This window comes from Lygodium microphyllum, chromosome 9 (assembly GCF_053477565.2).
Source record: "Lygodium microphyllum isolate KBCC chromosome 9, Lygodium_microphyllum_v1.1.10, whole genome shotgun sequence".
Classification (NCBI taxonomy): domain Eukaryota; kingdom Viridiplantae; phylum Streptophyta; class Polypodiopsida; order Schizaeales; family Lygodiaceae; genus Lygodium; species Lygodium microphyllum.
In genome coordinates this window covers 33,495,900-33,515,730 of record NC_141143.1, presented here as the reverse complement: position 1 = coordinate 33,515,730, position 19,831 = coordinate 33,495,900, and the positions used below count along the sequence as shown (strand labels likewise).

The 19,831-nt window shown below is 42.9% G+C and overlaps 1 protein-coding gene across 8 annotated transcripts in view; it reads left to right on the top strand.

The window, feature by feature from the left end:
* Nucleotides 1–1,998: 1,998 nt before the first annotated feature.
* Nucleotides 1,999–19,831, top strand: part of LOC148030930 (Pseudouridine synthase family protein) — a 158,025-nt gene continuing 140,192 nt past the window's right edge. For all 8 annotated transcript variants that reach the window (XR_015691824.1, XR_015691825.1, XR_015691826.1 and 5 more), the window contains exons 1-7: nucleotides 1,999–2,202; nucleotides 2,302–2,624; nucleotides 2,717–2,840; nucleotides 2,937–3,063; nucleotides 3,165–3,319; nucleotides 4,132–4,203; nucleotides 4,311–4,379. Coding sequence is in view for 4 of the 8 variants with exons in the window: in XM_087684480.1 (XP_087540606.1) it covers nucleotides 2,134–2,202; nucleotides 2,302–2,624; nucleotides 2,717–2,840; nucleotides 2,937–3,063; nucleotides 3,165–3,319; nucleotides 4,132–4,203; nucleotides 4,311–4,379 (939 nt within the window). In the remaining 4 variants the exon portion in view is untranslated. The remainder of the gene's footprint in view (nucleotides 2,203–2,301; nucleotides 2,625–2,716; nucleotides 2,841–2,936; nucleotides 3,064–3,164; nucleotides 3,320–4,131; nucleotides 4,204–4,310; nucleotides 4,380–19,831) is intronic.

Sequence of the window (19,831 nt, the reverse complement as noted above, 5' to 3'; positions counted from 1 at the left end):
CAAAATTAACAAACATATAATCTTACTAAATTAAGTAACTAACCCTAAACCAAATAAACAATAAACTATTAAAATAATATAATCCAAAATTAACCAAAAATCAAACTAACATGTCTCTCTCTAACAAAACTAACTAACTCACATACATTAAACTAACTAACTAACCAACTAACTAAATAAACAATCAAGATTATATAGACGTACTCTAACTAAAATAAATAAACTAAAATAAAATAAATAACATAAGAAAAGAAACTAAATCACTAAACTAATCAACCAACCAATCAATAAAAAATTAAACTAATCCTAAACAATAAAGTATATCACTAGACTAACATGCTCTCTCTCGCTCTCTCTCTCTCTCTCTCTCTCTTACTAAACACGTATAACTAACCCTAAACTCACACACACAATCTTACTAAACTCACTAACTAACCCTAAACCAAATAATATAAACCCACAAAAAAAAAAAAAGAACTCACTAACTAAATATGAACTCACACACCCAAACTAAATAATTGAAATTAACAATCCAAAATTAGCAAAAATATGCTCTTTCTCTCTCTCTAACAAAACTTATTAAACAAATAAAAAATTAAACCTACTCTAAACTCACACACCAATATATGAACCAAAAACAAAAAAATCAACCAACTAAATAAACAAATAATCCAAAATTAACAAACACATTATCTGACTAAACTAACTAACTAACCCTAAAGCAAATAAACAATACAGTTCAAAATTTAAAAATAATTAAACCAACATATCTCTCTCTCTCTCTAACAAAACTAATTAACTCACACACATTAAACTAATTAACTAACTAAATAAAAAATTAAACTAACTAACTAACAATTAAAATAACACACACAATCAAATTAACTAACTAAAACTAAACAAACAACACACACACACACACACACACTCTCTCTCTCCTCTCCTCTCTCCTCTCTCCTCTCTCCTCTCTCTCTCTCTCTCCCCAATGTCCATGCATTAATGTCGAGCAATGGTGCGCCAATGTTGCACCATTGCGATACTAGGGCACTGCGGCAGTTTAGGCTCTAGCAATTGTCATGACCTTGCCTTATTCCCCACACCTGCATCAACAACTACCTCTATCGTCACCATGAATGTGGCTTATTTGTGAAGGGACCACAAATGTCCATAGTGTCAGAATGTGACGCCGATGCTCTTTGCCAAAACCCAAAAGAGGGACCCTCTCCCCTCTCCCCTTGACCTACACATGTGTTCGACCCTCTCTCTCTCTCTCTCTCTTCCCCCTCGAGCTACAACGAGAGAGAGAGAGAGAGAGAGAGAGAGAGAGAGAGAGAGAGAGAGAGAGAGAGAGAGAGAGAGAGGATACTCACCTACCTCTGCACAGTGTTACTCCTTGCATGCTACTCTCTGCCTTTGCGTGTAGCTACCTTTGAGCGGGAGAGAGAGAGAGAGAGAGAGAGAGAGAGAGAGAGAGAGAGAGAGAGAGAGAGAGAGGATACTCACCTACCTCTGCACAGTGTTACTCCTTGCATGCTACTCTCTGCCTTTGCGTGTAGCTACCTTTGAGCGGGAGAGAGAGAGAGAGAGAGAGAGAGAGAGAGAGAGAGAGAGAGAGAGAGAGAGAGAGAGAGGATACTCACCTACCTCTGCACAGTGTTACTCCTTGCATGCTACTCTCTGCCTTTGCGTGTAGCTACCTTTGAGCGGGAGAGAGAGAGAGAGAGAGAGAGAGAGAGAGAGAGAGAGAGAGAGAGAGAGAGAGAGAGAGAGAGAGAGAGAGAGAGAGAGAGAGAGAGGAGGAGGAGGAGGTAAAAACGGACTATGTACGCATGATTGTGCTCCCAATCATAAGCACAACTATTAGCAATTAATGAACACTTTTTTGATTTGGTTTGGGAGCTCCTTGGTGCTTCGACCTCTAGCTCAAATAATAAAAAAATATAGACTAGCTCATATAATAAAGAAGTATAGATATAGATGTAGGTAGGCTAGCAAAGGCTTTGCTAAGGTCTAATCGCTCCTCTTCTATTAGTCTCATGCATGGTGGGCTAAAGATAGCATTCAAAATTCACACCAATACCTGTAGCCTGTGAATTCATTATCATCAAGGCGCTACATTTTCAAAGGGAGAAGATGCAACAACCTGCTGCTACACAAGAAGAGCTGCATTCAAGGCCTGTAGATGACCTGCGGTGCATCGGGGTTAGCTCTCACGCTGCATGAATTTCTGCCTTTGCCATAGAGTATTGCAACGAGATCAGTGATTCAGAAATGGAAGATAACTTCTGATGATGGAAACAGGTCTGCCCGCGTTGTGTCTGCCGTTTTTTGGGATCTTCTGATGCAAAGAACGTCTTCTGTGGCTCCATCAGTCGCTTTCAGCTTGCGCCTGCCACGCAGAACTTAGCAGTGTCTTCGAAAAGTCCATGTATCGTCTGCCTTGGGATTCTCGAAACGATCGATGATCCTGAAACTGGAGACGAAGCTGCAGGGAAAATTGATGCAACCATTTCAACAAAAGCTCTGATTGTACAAGCTGTTAAACGTGAGGGCCACGACTTCAGCACATTTTCCCTCGAGGTCACAATTCCAGGAGTTGTGTTGATTCGTGAACACGCATTGTGGTAAATCAAGCTAGTTTTCATCCTTTTCCCATGTGCTTATAGCAGAAATGTGGTGCCATTATGCCTGAAAGAATTGGCTTGTGGAAGTTTAGGCAGTATCTTCATAAAAAGTATGGGTCGGAGGGCTGGCTGCATGGGAGACATGCTAGTAATCATGTTGTGCCATTAAAAGACGCTTTGAAGTGCTCATTAATTGACCCTATTGAGAAGTTACTGGTAAGATTTCTCCTGCTAGTGTCCAATAAACATGCCTTACTTCTTCTATTTCTGACAAATGTGGCCTGTATGATGCCAATTGTATCTCACATATAGGAGGCCAAATTTGAGAATACGTCGCCTTTCAAGATTGTCCTACTTTACAAGCATCCTGAAGCTTCTATCGAGCTTGATTGCCTAGGGTGTACAACTGCTGCTGTTGGGAAAAAAAGAAAGCATTTTGGTATATACCTTTTCATCCTTCAACTCGAGAATGGTTTACAGGAATGCTTTTTGCTAATTTTTGGAACCTTTTTCCCAACGTTCTATGTGTTCCTTCTTCAGGGATCAATGAGAATGTTTCTCAAAGTAACAGTGCTGGGGCAGCTCCTGTACGAGCATCCTCAGAGTCTGGCGAGTCTTTAGCAGCTGTCCAGCGCTTGTTATCATCCATGTCCTCTGAAGTGTTCAGCAAGCTGTATCCATGGCCTCCACCTAGGGTATAGCCATATGTCCTAGCACGTCTATCATTGTGAACAATTGCTGACATTTGCAGCTCATTATTTTCTAAGTGGGCATGTTTTTACTTGACCAGTTGTTTGCTCTGATTTTCTATTCTAAATTGCTACCGGTCACCAGGAAATTCTCTTCTATAGAAATGTGAGGCCTGTGACATTCGGGTTTTTGTGTTTTCCTGCTGTTAGGTTTTGCTACCTTCCAATTTGGAGTTTATAGGTGAAGATCCCCTTCTTCCTAACACATCTGATAGAAAGTGGGGGTTCAAGAAAAAGAAGATTAGAAAATAACAAAAGCTTGTTCAAAAATTTTAAATGTCATCATTGAGGGTGTTAGGACAAAAGTGAGTTCCTTTTCCTCTACGAACTAGGTATTAAATGAATGACCTTTGAGGAAAATAGTAGCTATTTGATATGTGGAAGTTGTGCAAACTCTATTTTGTCAAAGTTTGAAACATACTGGTTTTACTAAAGAACATTTCTTGATTTCTTCTAACATAATCATCGGTCACCAAGGAAGGAATTTCAGATCAGATATCGTAACATGATAAATCACATGGGAAGTGAGATCTAGCTCTTTATATTCAAGCTAAATTTTTGGCTTAATCACATGTTGATTGTTCTTGACTTTATTTGAATTATGCTTGGCTTACTAACTTTTACCCATGTTTTACCCATCTTTGATGGATTGGAAATACAATGTACGTGGTTTGTTTCATCGTTCTGGCTGCAACTTTTTGGCCACATGCTTCATTGATCCTTTATGGTTGACGAGAAAAGTGGTATTTGTTATGTAGCAAAGCAAGCCATGTGAAGGGAATTTCTCATGCTATCGCACATCTATATATGTTGGAGGCAGGTATCTCAAGGTGATACAACCTCAAAATTGGGGCATAGTCATTAGTTGTACTAATAAGGCCTTTCTAAATTCATTAAATCTTTAGATTCTTTTTTTGATTTGGATGGTGGGGCCTAGTTTTCAAGAAATATAAGTCAGACGCCTTGGTTGATTGACGAGGAACGAAAGGGAGATGGGTCTGTACAAGTAAGTGCCTTTGACCGTTTTTAAAGTACTTGAACATTACAAAGGTTAGTTAAAAAGTACAATTTGCAAGCAAGAATATTATTGCATATTGTGTGATTGTGTTTAAGAATACTGTTTGACTTAAGCCAATATAATTATCTACCTTGATGTGCTACTCAGATATTTATTGTTGAGTTTTGTTAATTTATATGGAAAGAAGTGAGCATTGTGTCAAAAGGCTTAGTTCAGTTATGTACAAAGATTGAGTTTTAATAAATGAAGATCATCATGGCCCTCTAAATAGTTTGGGGTATCTATTCTCTAACGATATTATTGAAAGATGTGTTATGGCCACCTAAGGTTGGATTTGCCACCACATTCTTATTCAATCCTTTGATACCAAGCTCGAGGAGCTTGCTTCAGGCCATAGAGAGTCTTTAGCAACTTGTAAACATGGTCCTCCTTTCCCTACACAAGAAAACTAGGAGGTTGTGAGAGACCAATCTCCTTCTCTAGGAGGCCATTTAGCAAGCAAACTTTACGTCTATTTGGAAGATTGACAAGTGGTGATGAGTTGCAAGAGCCAAGATAGCTCGAATAGTAGACATTCGAGTTGTAGGTGCAAAGGTCTTTGAGTAATCCAACCTTACCCTTTGGGCAAATCCCTTGGCAACAAGCCTAGCCTTATGCTTGTCTAAGGATCCATCTGCAAGGTACTTTGTTATATAGACCCACTTTACACCACTCACCTTTTGCTTCTTTGGCTGTGGAACCAACTTCCAAGTATAGTTTTGCTTGATAGAATTGAGCTTCTTTTGCATAGTATGATGCCAAATGTTTTGTGCAAGGGCGTCATTAACTATAGTAGGCTCATGATCTTGAAGAATTTGACACAAGGGCGTAGTTCATACAGAGTAAACTATCTTGTTGGGCTTGCAATTTGGCTGATGCATGTGGGCTGGTAGGGGTAGCAGGAAAGTGGAAAACTTTGGAGTTGTGCATAAGCTATCAATACCACCATGAAATGGTGATAGACTCATCTTGCTACGAAGGAGATTGAGTAGCCTTCGGTACTTGCAATGCACTTGTTTAGGATAGGAACTCTTCTCACTAGGTGGATGTAAATCCCCCTTATTTGAAGAGGAAGGCTCCCCTTTTGATGGTTCAATGCCCCTAGAAGGAACCCCAAGGGATGGGGATGGAGTAGGAATACGATGAAAGAGTAGAAGAAGGAGCCATCGAAGGAGGAAGGAAAGCAAGTGGAGAGGGAGGAGGAGGGGGAGTCGTCATAGACGAAGAAGTGTTGATAGATAACGTGGAAGGAAGGGGAGGGGTTGATGGTTTTGGGGGGGGGCGGAGTCAAAGACGAAGAACCCCTTGCAGAAGAAGTGTCAATCGGATTATTGAAGGTTGAAGCCTCATCAAATGTAATATTTCCGTTCGAAATATTAAGGAGCTTTGACTACCGCAAGCCGCGTAAAAACTGTGCAAAATCATTTCCCGCGTCGACTAATGACAGTGGCCAAGTGGTTACCCTGCGCGCACGATAAAAATCCCCATCCGCGAGGTGTAACCAAGGCCGGGGTTTAAGACTGCAAAGCCACGGGGAAACACCCTTTTTGAAGGGGAAAAATGGATAATGATGAAAATTAGGCAATTTTTTTTACTAATTCCCCTAGCCGATGCATGGCTGGAGGGGAGGGAGTGGGAGAAGGAGGTGAAGAGGTGGAGTGCATGGGGAGAGGAGAGAAGCATAAGGGCTCCACGTGTGTGGAGTCTCTCCCCCCCCTAAGCACTATATAAACCCTCCCCCCCCCCCCCCCCCCCCTCTTCCCCTTAGCCTTGGGGGGAGGTACGAAAGAGGGAACGCTTCCGTGCTACTATAGCCGCCAAATCCGCCGCCCTGCTGCGCCACAGGCCGCCTACAGCGCCGGCTGCTGCTCATACTCTCGCCACCATCGCCATCGATCACTACCCCCCCTCGTCGTCGAAATCTCCTTTCCCAATCATTGGCCTCTATCCACGTGGTCCTGGGAAGCAGAAGCTTCCTAGAAGCTTCTAAAGGAGATCCTCCTAAGCCTTGTGCACGCGTCTAATTCCTGGTCTTAATATCCACACCCTGTCAAAAGGGTAATTCCTGCGCAAGGGAGAAAGCAGGCGGGCTTGGAGGCTATTTTGCCAAAGCTAGGAGGAATCTGCGGAGTTCAAGTCATTAACGATGGCTCCCAAGAACACGCAAGGCGCACCCGCGGGAGGTTCTTCCCCAAACATACACATGGACATCCCCACGAGCCCACAAGCCCAGGTTCCACGATTTTAATTCCACGTGAAAGAAATACGTTAAGCACGATAACTTTCATGGAAGGGAAGCACTTATGCATGTTTCCAATTCACCTAGCATAGTTAAAATGCATTTGGGGGAAATTGCCTACTCGTACGATTTACCAAAATTAATGCATGTCATGCAATTGGGTTATTTGCATTTCCAATATTATGAATGTAAATTACCTATCCATTTTACGAGTTTAGTAGTATGTTGCCTTGTCGTGCATTTCAAAGTGACAAGCCTAAAACGCATATTGCCTAGCATTAAAAGGTTGAAATTGTTAAGTGCATCCTTGATTGGCCGTGAAAGAACAAGTGTATTTTGCGTTTAGTTAATAACTTCCTTGTTATGTCTTGCATGGAAAGAGTTGTTAATGTCCGTTGCATGGCATGAAAATGAAACCCTGGACAATTGCATAGTATGGGAATGGAACCATGGACTTGTAAGTTCATGAAAAAGATGCTTGGAAATGGATTAAGTCAACACTAGCCTTAGTCTTGCATGAACTTCATTTACGATGTTGTATCTAAGGGTCGCATGTTATATATTCGTCGTGCGTAAATTTCATTTCATCGAGTTGCATTTAGAAAAGATTGCATGGCTTATCAAAGCATGAAATCCCGTTGATTAAACGAGAGGTTGTTGGCATAGTTCCTTGATGTGAATCTTGTAAGTTCTATGCAAGATAATCTCCAAATTGACATTTGTCATGACTTTAGCAAGGAAAGAAGTAGTTATTGCAAAACCTTTTAGCCACCTAAAAGTAATGAATCGCATGTTGCAACTATTTGCACCTTTAGAACAAGTTTACCATCTCTAGGAAGGGATCGTCCTTGTCGCAAGATAAGTAGATCAATTTATCTAAATCACCTAACCCGTAAGGGATTCGTATAGGCATAACTGGTCGATACGATAAATACCTCAAGTACTAGCTAGGGCTTGGCACGTTGGAAGTGCTGCCTAATATCGCACTTGGAATGCCAAGTCGAAACCCTCAAACCCAAAGGTCCTACCCACATTCATGGAATGTTTGGGTCAATTGGACGCCCATGCAAACAACGATCTAGGGTTCTACCCTAAGGATCGACCGATCTAATGATAAAACTCGGAGTGAGTTTGGAAACCCTAGGATTGAGTACAATTAGGATTGGGTTGGGTAAGAAGACACCCTAAACCCTGCATCTTGTCTAAATAAAATTCCTTGACCAGGAAACGCCGTTCAATGGGTGAAATAATTCCATGAGCTAGATGCGACACTTGTGCAATAAGTTGCAACCTCGCATGGTTTTGTGGTTTAACCACAAGATAAATTTGCCACTCCTTGGAATAAGGTTGGCAGGTTCTAGCGCAAGTCTAACTTGCAAGAGGATGAATAGACAACTTGTTACATCACCTTTCTTAGACTGATTTGTCAAGTTAAGGGAAGTTATGTTTTGCTTGGTAAGCAAAGGATCAATCAAGTTAGAGCGATATGGTCACCAGGATTTACTGTTAATTTATGAAACCTAAGGTGTTGGTTAAGTTGGGTTAACAGGGCATGACCCTAACCCAATGACAAAAGGGGTAAACAAACAAACCCTTGGGGATCTTGCCAAGTCGCAATTGATCCCGGATCGAATGCTGGATGCATTCAAAGAAGAGGATTCACTCCTTAGCAGTTGGCCAAATTAACGACCACTGGATTGATTGTGCTTGTAACAGTTTATGAGCACTGTTTGCATTGTTTGCTCAAGGAACTAAAGGATGGAAAGATAATTAATGCTTCAGGTTGAAGGCCTGAAGGGAGAGGCAGCATCAGTTACCCCCGACTGTCTGCTTGACTCTAACCAAGGGGGTTGTTAGCCGCGCCGGGAACGTGGACCGAACCCGCCGCGTGAGGTCTCTCCATTGGGCGCTACTTGGAGCATGAGGACGCTTGGGTGCCAGGGGGGGCTCTGGCCGTAAATCCCTTGTCTTTTGGGCCCTGTACAAGAGGCCAACGCGACTCGGGATTGGATCTCGAGGCCCGCATACTAGTCTACGGGCGGAATCTTGGATTAGTAATCCTTGTGGATTGCTGGATAGCCTTCGGGCGGATTATGGATTAGTCTACGGGCTGGATTATATGATGCTTTCCGAAGATAATAAGATAACATATTGAAAAGGAACTTGTTTGACATTGTTTTTCTATGTCAAGTGCTAAGATTACGTGAAAGAACCGGTGTCTAACTGGCTAATTAAGGAAGCTGTTTTATGCATGTCCAACTAAATGTGGTAGGTAATTAGACAACTAAAGCATCCCTGAGGAAAGTGCGGTGGATGTGGCCATGGGTCTGTCCTACGGATGGGTGGTCCCGGTTGGCCGGGAACTTTTCTTAAGCGAAATGGACAGCAAGGAATTTTTCTCAAAGGAAATGAATAGCAGGCAACGCTGACGTGGAGTTTAGGTTACTAGAATCCCGATTTATGCTGTTTTAGGGGAACAGAATGGGACTATGCCTTATGGGCAGAGAGATTGAGCTTTGGATCCCTCTCGTTTCCCATTCTCCTTGAACCAAGTGCAGCATGAATCCGCTTCGACCGTGACATTTTGGCGTAAAGTAGTTTGCCTGGGGTTCAATGCTAGCTACCGTTTTAGGGGGTTTGACCATCAGGGAAACCTTGATTCAGGTCGGTCCTAAGTGGGAATGGCGGGAATACTTCTGCTACGTGATAGACTCAAGACGACCTAGATCACAAACCCCGTAACATTCCATGGGAGTGCCGGACGGAGCTTTCTAGACTGTCTTCTCGATGGGCTGCTAAGACGTGTCCTGAAAGGGAACAGGTGGACACGTTACATCAAAGATTATATTCTTGCTTACCTTGATATTTTCTTTTTGGTTTGTAGAGCCGATAGCCCTTCGTGGTTGTGCTCAAGTCCACGAAGATGAGCTTATTTGACTTGGAGTTGAGTTTGCTTTGTCTCTTCTTCTTGTTCACATGGACAAAAGCATCGCATCCAAAGATTTGAAAATGGGAAATATAAGGCTTCTTGCCAAAGAAGGCTTCATAGGGAGTCATATGATGTAATGTGGAGATAGGAGATTGGTTGCAGATGTGAACTGCAATAGTCACTACCTGCTGCAAAGGGAGTGAGAAAGACCCCTATGCTCCAACATTTATTGGGCCATTTTCAACATGATTCGATTGGTATGCTTCACTATATCATTCTCAGATGGTGTGTTCAGATGAAAGTGCTCCATCTGTTATCCTTGCAAAACTTATAAAAGAGATCAGAACAAATCTCAACGTTGTGGTTTGCTCGAATCCCTTGAACTTTGAAAGATGTTTGTGTTTCCACAAATACCTTCCAAATGCATAGGTTGGAATATGTCTAGCTTTTGTATCCCAAAAAATAAATCCACACATAGCGAATGAAGTCATCAATGATCAACATCAAATACTTGGTCTTTCCAATGGAGGCTGTTCTCATAGGATTGGAATGATCCCTACTCCATGAATGAGTACGGAAGAATTGTCACCAATAGTGATGAATTTTCCTCTACAACTCATGTCTTGAAACCAATCCTATCGATAAGGCGTGTGGGAAGAAATCCCATTGTCCACAAGCCAAGGCTTCTTTGCAATTAAAGAAGCAAGAACGGCATCTTCCTCCTCATACACATGTATGAGGATGGACTTCATGGTAGTTGGGTTAGACTTTGAATCCTTAGACCCCCTCCTCGGGCTTCAAATGGGGGTGTACTTTTGTGAACACTTCTCCTTTGGATGAGTACCTATCCCATAGTGTGGGCACTTGGGGTTTTTATCATTTGTCTTGTCCTCTTTCGTGTCATCCTCTTTCTTTGCCTTCTTTTGCCCTTCTTTTGAACTTGCTATGAAAGCCTTCGTGGAGTTGGATCTAGTGGCTCCTCTCTCTTTGGGCTGCTCGTCATGCTTCAAGACTAGTGGGGGTAGCTCCTTCCAAAGAAGAAGTCTCATGGGTCCTTGATGTAAAAAGGTTGGTATAGAACACATTGAACTTTGGAGATGATAGTTGAGTGAGGAGAATCATTGCTATATCCATTGAAGATATAGTCCTCCCAAGGGATGCAAGCTCATCCCTTAGGTCCTCTAGTATATTGATGTAATCCTTTATAGAAGGAGAATCATCAACACCAAGCATCCTAGGTTTCTTCCCAAGAGATCATGTGGGTAAATGACTTTTGATGGTACAAAGATGCAAGCTTCTTCCACACTTTTGTTGTTGTCTTCAACCTGCGAACATGCACTAGGACAAAATTTTGTAAGCTTATGAAAAGGAAGGATTGGGCCCGAGAGTTGAGCTGATCCCATAGAGCTGCGCAATCCATTAATGTTCCCTCATGGGGATTGTCCACGGGACGGTTATAGGTAGGGTAACGAGCTCCCAAAGATCAAAGGTGTCAAGGATGCATTCCACCTTAGAGGAGTAAAGCAAATATTTGGAACCATCTAGTTGGTCCTCTTTGGGTACAGAAGGGAGAATATGCACTTGGACATGTGGTGCCATGTTAGGCATTTTAAAGCCTAGTAGAATGGGCTTTGTATGACACGGAAAGAGGGGGGAGGTGAAGGCTACTCCGAATGATGAGATTGTACAAAAGGGTTTTGGTGACCTTCATTCTTCATGATAATCATGTTGCCATTCAAAGGAGTGATAGCAAGCCTCCCTGTGTTCGAGTCATCAAAGCCTTGGAACCGGGGATTAGACATCTTTGTAGAACTTGCAAATACACAAAGGCTGCTGTGTTTTGTTGTAGGAGAATCCGAATGGAGAGAAAATCAGCAACATTGCAAGAAGAGAGCTGTGGATATCTTGCCTTTGTTGAATGTCACCTATGAAATGCAAAAAATTTGCGTTTACAGCAGCGAACAGCAGGCTGAAATTTGAGTTTTCAGTGTGGTCTCTTTGGCTGGAAACTCCATGTTCTCATATAGGCAATGGTACCATGTGAGAGTGAGCAATGGAAGAGAATCATGAACATAGAGAGAGGAGAGGAGAAGAAAAAGCAAAAAGAGAAGAATGATCTGCAGTGAACAATGAAGGAAAGCTGAATACAATAAGGATTGATCAGTCCTTGCACGCAGCCCAATGCATCAGTGAGGGCATCGGATCAGGCTGAATAATGATGACAATACTTGTGACGGTAATGGAGACCATGACGGTGACGGTGATGGTGATGGAGATGGAGAGTGCACAGCTTGCTGTCCACGACGGAGATGGAGAAGACTGCAGCCACTTGATAGGGCACCTACAAGAGATAGAATGAACTGATCTGCCCATAGATTGCCAACTGCTATAAACAGCAGTAGACTGAAAAAATTGGCTGACTGTTGCAGCCAATTGCATTGAATGCAGCTACAAAATGCTAATGTTGCAATTGTAGACAGTCCAGGGTAAATTGTGGGTAGTTTGAATTTCATCCGACCGAGCAGCACAAGCTGGCAAACACACAAAATTGGGAAAAAATCACAATTAGATCTCCAAATGCCCCTATAAGACTTTGACTAGGGCTCACAACCAAGAGATGAGATATTGACAAAATAAGGTAGGCTAATAGGATAGCCATTGGAGGCAGCTGGAAATAGGGTGCCGACAACAGTAGAGAGGTAGTGGACTGGTGTAACTTGCAAAACGAGATGGGCTGAATGGTAGGCCTCTTGCCTATTTATAGATGTATAAGGATCTATGAGAGTGCATAACAGAAAGAGGAAAGTGAAGTCAAAGAGGAGACATAGAGAATGTAGGAGAGAGAAGGAACAATGTGATTGCAATAGCTGAAGGCACAAGGTTGCAATAGTCAGCCCCAACGTGTAGCTTTATGCGTCAGTGTGGGTGCTAAACGGTAATAAGGGGATGAGAGAATGAGGAGGGTTGGTTGATCATGAAGGATTAATGATTGATAATGGATAATGAAAGTGGAAGAGTAGGTTGCCTATATATAGCCGAAAAAGAGGGAAAATCCTAGATATGGTCAAACTCTTAAAAAATAGTCAAAAGTTCACAAAAAGAAATGCACTAATGTGCTCTCCATTTGAAGTGTCTAAAATACATAAAATGACTGATAAATACAGTGTCAGAGCTCCTAATATCCTCATTTACTTAAACTGAGGCTCACAGGTAGGAGATAACCACACAAGACATACATAATTGCTACACCCCCTCTCATATCTTGGATGAGACAGAAGGCAAAAGGAGATGTGGATCCGAGGGTGGCAGAAAGGGTGCCAATGCGGGTGTAGTGTGTTGAAAAAGAAAGCTAGGGAAGGAGCAAGACCCCCTCTCCATATAAACATTCGATCAAATGGGAAGGCCACCAAAGGGCAATGGAAATGGAGAGGCCTCGAATTGATCACTCCAAAAAACTCTAGTCGGGGATGGGTGAGCCAAGCCTCCAACCCAACTATGAGACTTAAGGGAGAAACTATCAAACGTACCATAAGCTGCATAGAAATAGCAAGGACCAAGGGCCAAGCGGTAGGGAATGGTGGCTCGATGATGAAGAAAAGGGATATCATAAAAGAAAGGCCCAAAGTAGACTAGAAACCCTAAAATAAATCCTTACGATCTTGGGAAGCCCTTTGAAACACAAAGGGCCTGAAAATCCACAGCCGCATTACCAATATTGTCTCCCTTTGAAAGGGATGGGAGGTACGAGGGAACCACCAAAGGAGATGGTGGGGATGGGATGGAGCCTGTGGAATAGATGGTGCACAAGCGGAAATATGTGCAGCAATAGAAAGTTGCCTTGGAGAGCCCTACACAAAGGAAGGGGAATGGAGCATAGATAGCCCCCTCTCTTGCCAACCTGTCACAAATGTGGCTCTAATAGAAGAATCCTTAACAAAGACGGCTGGCTCAATCAAGACAACACAAGTGCTTAGGCGAGGAAGGCCATGAATTGAGAGGAGAGGGAGGCCCAAGTCTGGAACATGTAGCTCCTAAAAAACAAAGCTTGATGGATGGGGCAAGGTGCCAATACTACTAATAGGCACCAGAGAAATGTCACGAACAATGACAATACCCTCTAATAGACAGAGATCGTGTAACAAATCACATTGGGGAGTCCTAGGACTTGATGCACGACTGTTAAAGAGACAAGGCTGCCTAGAAGTCCAGACAATTGAAGAAGGCTCCTCCACCCGATAAATATGTAGAAACATTGACTTAGTGAAACTAGTAGGTGATAAAGTAGAGATAGATGAAGGCTTCGATGTAGATCCACCCTTTGGTCCTGAGGGTGAGGGTATATCCTCTAGCACTTCTCCTCGGGGTGTGAGGTCTTCCCACAATGAGGACACATGGGATATCCTCTACGCTTCCTCACAAAAGTTGTATTAGAGTTCGAAGACGACTCCAACTTCTTCCTCTTCCCTTTCTTCTATATGGCTTGTCTTGTACTTGTAGATAAGATCGCATAAGCATGGTCATGTGTACGGGCTTTGTAAGAATTTGTCTCATTGTGATGCGCATCCTGCTCAAGAACGAGTGAAACTAGCTCCTCCCAAGTGAGTGTCTCCTGGCTACAAGAAGTGAGAAGATTGGTGTAGAACACATCATATGTCGGTGATGGAAGATGCGAGAGAAGTGTCACAACTAGGTCCTTTGAAGAAATGTCCGTATTTAGGAATGTAAGTTCATCCTGAATCTCCTACATCTTGTGGATGTGATCCCTCATTGTAGGGGAAATTGCGATAAAGAGCCATTGTAGCTTCAACTCGAGATAATTGATACCCAAATAAATGGATCTAGAAAAGAGATGCCAATCTCCTCCAAACCTTTGCAACGGTGCGGAGATGTCTAAAATGCACGAGCATAGAATTTGTACAACTCAAAAGGAGAGAGGAGCGGACTCTTGCATTCAACCGATCCCATAAAGATGCTGAATCGGCAGAGGGATCCATGGTAGGTCGGGGTATACGGATCACAACAAAATCCCAAAGGTCACAATTATTGAGGAGATACTCTATGGAGCACGACCATAGAGGGTAGTTCGTCCCATTTAGCTTGTCGGATGTGGAGAGAGAGTAGGGACTGTAACAAAATCCCTAAGATCACAATTGTCAAGGAGCCACTCCATGCGACACGAGCATAGAGAGTAGTTCGTCCCATCCAACTTGTTGGATATGGAGAGAGAGGGTAGGACTTGCACGTGCTCAGGAGATGCCATCAATGCCCAATGGTGAACTAGGAGCCTCGGAAGAATATAATGGGAAAGAGCCTAGGTTTGGGACTTGCTCAGGAGATGCCATTAATGCTAATGGTGGACTAGGAGCCTTGGAAGAATATAATGGGAAAGAGTAATAAGATGGTGGTTGGTTTGAACCGAACCACACGATCTCCCATAGTATACACGTCGGCCATAGATGTCCTTCAAGAAATATCTACAAGAAAACAAAGAAGATGTTGCCATTGGAATAAAGGTAATCAATAAGAGGTGTCTCGGGATAATTGGGATCCGTTGGGCCATGGGTCATGATACAAAAGAAGACTGATTGGAGCAAGGTAGATGGGGAGTATTCGATACCGAAGGGAACATAATGCCAGCAGAGAGGAGCAGTAAATGCAGCGGAAAATATGGCTTCAACGTAGAAACACAGCCAATTCAGGTGTTGGTAAAGGACTAGGAGTGCCTGGAAATCTAGTCCTTACAATAAACGCAAATCTACTCTAATGTGGGCCTGCAATGGAGGCCACCTAGCACAAAAAAGAAGTCACCTTGGTTAGTAAAGACCAGTTAGTATGAGAATGTAGGAAAGAAAGAAATCTATCCGCCTAGCAGAGAACAGGTGCTATCCAACTTGCAAATGTGCTGCCCATGAGGATTGATGACCTGCTTGTACAAAATGCAAAGATATGGGGGTTGCTTGCACAAAAACGTAGTTAATGCAGGGCCTGCTTTTGCAGCACGTGTGTTGGGGTTGCATGCAGAAAACGCAGGTCTGTTTTGGTATTGCCTAGCCAATAGAATGACTGCCCAGCTTGTTTGATGCAGCCTGGGTACAATAATGGTATTTCCTAGGCTGGTAGAGGCCGCCCAAGAGCACTGCCCAGAAGCAAAACACAAATTTGCCTTGGTAAATGCAGTGAAAAAAAGGACTGAAAACAGACCGCCTTGCCTTGTTTGACTCCAAGCGCAAGGTTTGCAGTATGTGGGGATGATGCCTGGCAAGCTTTGTCGTGGACAACATGCTTCTCTTGGAGATCTCCCGCTCTTATGCATGGCTTTGATACCATGCGAGAGGGTGCAACAAAAAGAGGAAAGTTTACACGGAGAGAAGGGAGACAAAGAGAATGCATGAGAGAGAAGGAACAATGTGATTGCAATGTCTAAGGATACAAGGCTGCAACAATTTGTAAATGTAGAGAAGAACGTGAGAATGTCAATTCTTTGAATTAATCAACTCAACCAAATTTCACCATGAAAATAGAGAGAGAGAGAGAGAGAGAGAGAGAGAGAGAGAGAGTCAGCAGTACATTGAGAGGGGAAATGGCCCCTTCCCCCTTTTTAGGAATTTCTTGAAACAAACCATGGGCATTGAGTACTTGAACCATATACAAAAGGGCTAATTTGCTGCAATTCTAAAAATTGAGTTGATTTTCTTCTTTAGTGCTTGGATTAGATCAAGCTAAGTAGAAAGTGTTTCTTGGATGAGAGAGAGATAGTAGAGTACAAAGCATATGGCTAAAATTTTAGCATGAGAGCTTATTTTAAATGAAGAGAGAGATTTCCAATATATAAGTGTGGGTTTTGGGTGCTCAAAAGTTGAAAGTAGAGGTTACAAATGATAAGTATTTGTTGAAAATGACAGTTGTAGGGACACTTGTTTCTTCAAAACGACGCATGTCCTATTCTAGGTGCCACATGTTGTTGAGAAACCTTTCACTTGCGTTGTACGTTTTGCGTTTAGGGTTTCATAGTGGACAACCCCAAAAAGAAGCTGGGCGCCCACAATGGGGCACCGCCCTAGATAGTTGGCGCCCTCTCTCTGTGCGCCACCCTAGACAGTCTCTTGTCTATTTATAGGCTGCCCTGTCACTCATTCTTCACAATTGATTCATTCAGTCTGTCACTTCTTCTCTCTAGTCTCTCCATTGGCCTCACACCCCTTTAGGAGAACATTGCAGTTTGTGGTTCATGGCTATCTTCATCATCTTTTTTGTGCTACGACACTCTTGTTCCCTTGTATCACATTCACTTCATGATTGAGATCTTCATCATTCCATTCATCAGAGTTTCTTCTCTTCTTCTCTTCTTAGTGTTTGTCGAGTTCACTCTGTGTTTCTCCTTGTAAACCCTACTGTCATGCTGGTATGTCATCTTTTGACATGGTATCAGAGCTGGATCTGCTCAAACAGTGGCAAAGATCCTCCACTCCAGTGAAGGCAAAGACCGATGGTGGGTTCGGTATCCATTTCTCTTCTTCTGCTGCTGCATCAATATCTTACGTGGCATCTGCTTCCCCTTCCACCTGTTTTCAGCCTATATTTCAGCCTGCTCAACTAGTGGCTCAGCTAGTCTGTTGGCGGCTTCTCTTTGCAACTTGGTGGCTCCTCCTAGTTAGCTAGCAGACCTCTCTACTGTTGGTGACTCGGCCAGTTTGTTAGCAACTATTCTTTGCAACTTGGCGGCTCCTCCCAGTCAGCTAGTGGTTCTCTCTGTTGTTGACAGCTCAGCTAGTTTGCTGGTGGCGGGTCTTTGCAACTTGGCCGCTCCTCCGTGTTGTTGGTGGCTCAACCAGTTTGCTAGCGATTGTTTTTTGCAACTTCACAACTCTTTCTTATCAGTTTGGGGCTTGTGTTTCGAGATGGTAGCTCCTCCTTCTCAGCAATGGATTCTCTCTTCAGCTAGTGGCTCCACCATATTGCTGTACCTTGTGTTTTTTTGTTGGCTGCAACCTCTTATTGTTGGTAGCATCCTCCTCCCACTGGCAGTTCACTTCTAGCCTTTCCACTACTCTCCCACCTCTTAAGGCGAACATTGCAGTTCATGCTTTGCACTGCCGTCACACCCCTTGAGGCGGACATTGCGGTTTATGGTTTGTGGTTGACCTCTTCCACTTCTTTCTTCTTCAACAAGGCACATTGGTACCCATGACTTCTTTACCAACATATGACCAGTCTACTGGGTGCTCCTATTGTGGCATCATGGGACACCACCGATGCTTGCCGACTTTGACCTTTGCTCCCTACCCCCCTGGAGTATGTGCATCTCCCACCCGAGACTACTTGTGCCACCTCTCCTTTTTGGGCCACAAAGATTGCTTTGCATTGGTGTCACCAGGTGGTGATACTTTTTGCAGTTGCTTTTCTTATAGTTGCTGTTGCTTTTTACCCCTAAAGTTCTCTTGGATTAAGCCAGGATCTTTGCATGGCCAGAAGAGGTAGCCATTGGGACAAATTGGACTAATGGTTTGTCTAAGCCTTGGGACCAAATTGAATGGGCACTGAAGAATAGAATGCCAGTGGTTTGGGACTGTGTGCTTAGCCACTGGAGATGGTGCAGGACAATGAGCTTGGCCAAGACAGAAGATGCACGTGTGAGAATGCTCATGGAATAAAAGTCACCGTAATTGAGCCACATTACACTTTTTGATGTAGTTGCAATGATAAAAGTTGCTCAGAACAACTTGAGGAATGTAGGGGTCACCATTCTTAAAATTTAGGGAGTTACTATTTTTTGACCCCAAAATTTGTTCGTGTCATTATGTTCATTTTTGGACGAGGATTGGTTCTCTAGTTTGTACCAAGCTCAAATTTTGCACCGATCATGGAGAATTTTAGACCGGAAGGTTTAAACAAGAAAATTGTTACATGTATGCTATGTGTCACAATTTGGGCACAAATTCCCAAAAGAGAGAGAGCATTTAGAAAAAATGTAATATGCATGAGGGGTAGATCTGAGAATCAAGTTTTGAGGAGCTGAGGGTAGATTGCTGCAAGTACATCAGCTATGGAGAGTACTTCTTTGTCTCTGACTCATGTACGGAGGTAGAGCTTGCTCCCTCTGGTCAACTCTCTCTCTATTCTCAGAGAAAATGCTTTGCATGATGGGCTGATTCTATCGAATGTAGAGTTTTGTGTTTTCTTTGCACTTCTGCTAATGCAAGAGCCTAATTGTCTAGGTTCAGGAGGAGCTGATGGCCTCTCCAATGTAGAAACTAAAGAAAGTGATGACTATGCCACACAAGAACATGGTTTTTCAGCTCTGATTTAGTGCTGTTTGTGGGACTATTTTGATACTGGAATGATGCGAGGGTAAAAGGGATGATGTTCTGGATATCCTGGACAGTAAAAAACAATAAATACAGAGTTTTGTAGACTACAATTCTGCACATGAATCATTGAGTTATGGTCACAGAAAGTGTTTTCCTAAAAGGGATGTTGTTTTGGATACGCTAAACAGTAAAAAACAATAAGTACAGAGTTCTGCAGACTGCAATTCTGCACATGAATCATTGAGTTATGGTCACAGAAAGTGTTTTTCTGAAAGGGATGTTGTTCTAGATATGTTGTACTGTCCTTATGCAATTGAGATTTACTCAGAAAAGATAAAAACCAATTGTTCACAGGTTATGTATTTTGGAACATTTCATTTTTATAACTTTCCATCTTTTTATTGATAAAGAAATACTGAGAGGGGCGCCAGTCTTCGGGGCCAATCTGGTGTTGAGCGAGGGAGTGAGGTCTCTTTTTGTGTGTGTGTGAAAAGGCCAGGTATTAATTCAAGGAACTACTGCTTTATGTGAGTCATAGACTGGTTTTAATCAGCTATCAGAGTACTATGCTCAACGCAATAATACACATCTGATACGCATTTAGTCCTTTCGAGCACATGGAGGATCGATTGGCGCTACGATCCCTTGGAGATCATCGCAATGCCAGTGATAGTCTTCTCCCATCTCTTTTCGTGCATAATGGCTACCACGGCCGGCGGTTCTGCAGTCCGCTCCATTGAGAGACAGTGATTGTTTGACACCATCTACTTGTAGTCCGCTCCTTCGAGTGAGTGGTTGCTCGACTCCTTCCTCTTCTTCGGCTTTCCAATCCGCTTCATTGAGAAGCAACGATGTTACCCACTCATTGCTTAGCCTGATCCCCACCCTTCACCCTTGTCTACTTAAGTTTGAGAGACCACCTCTA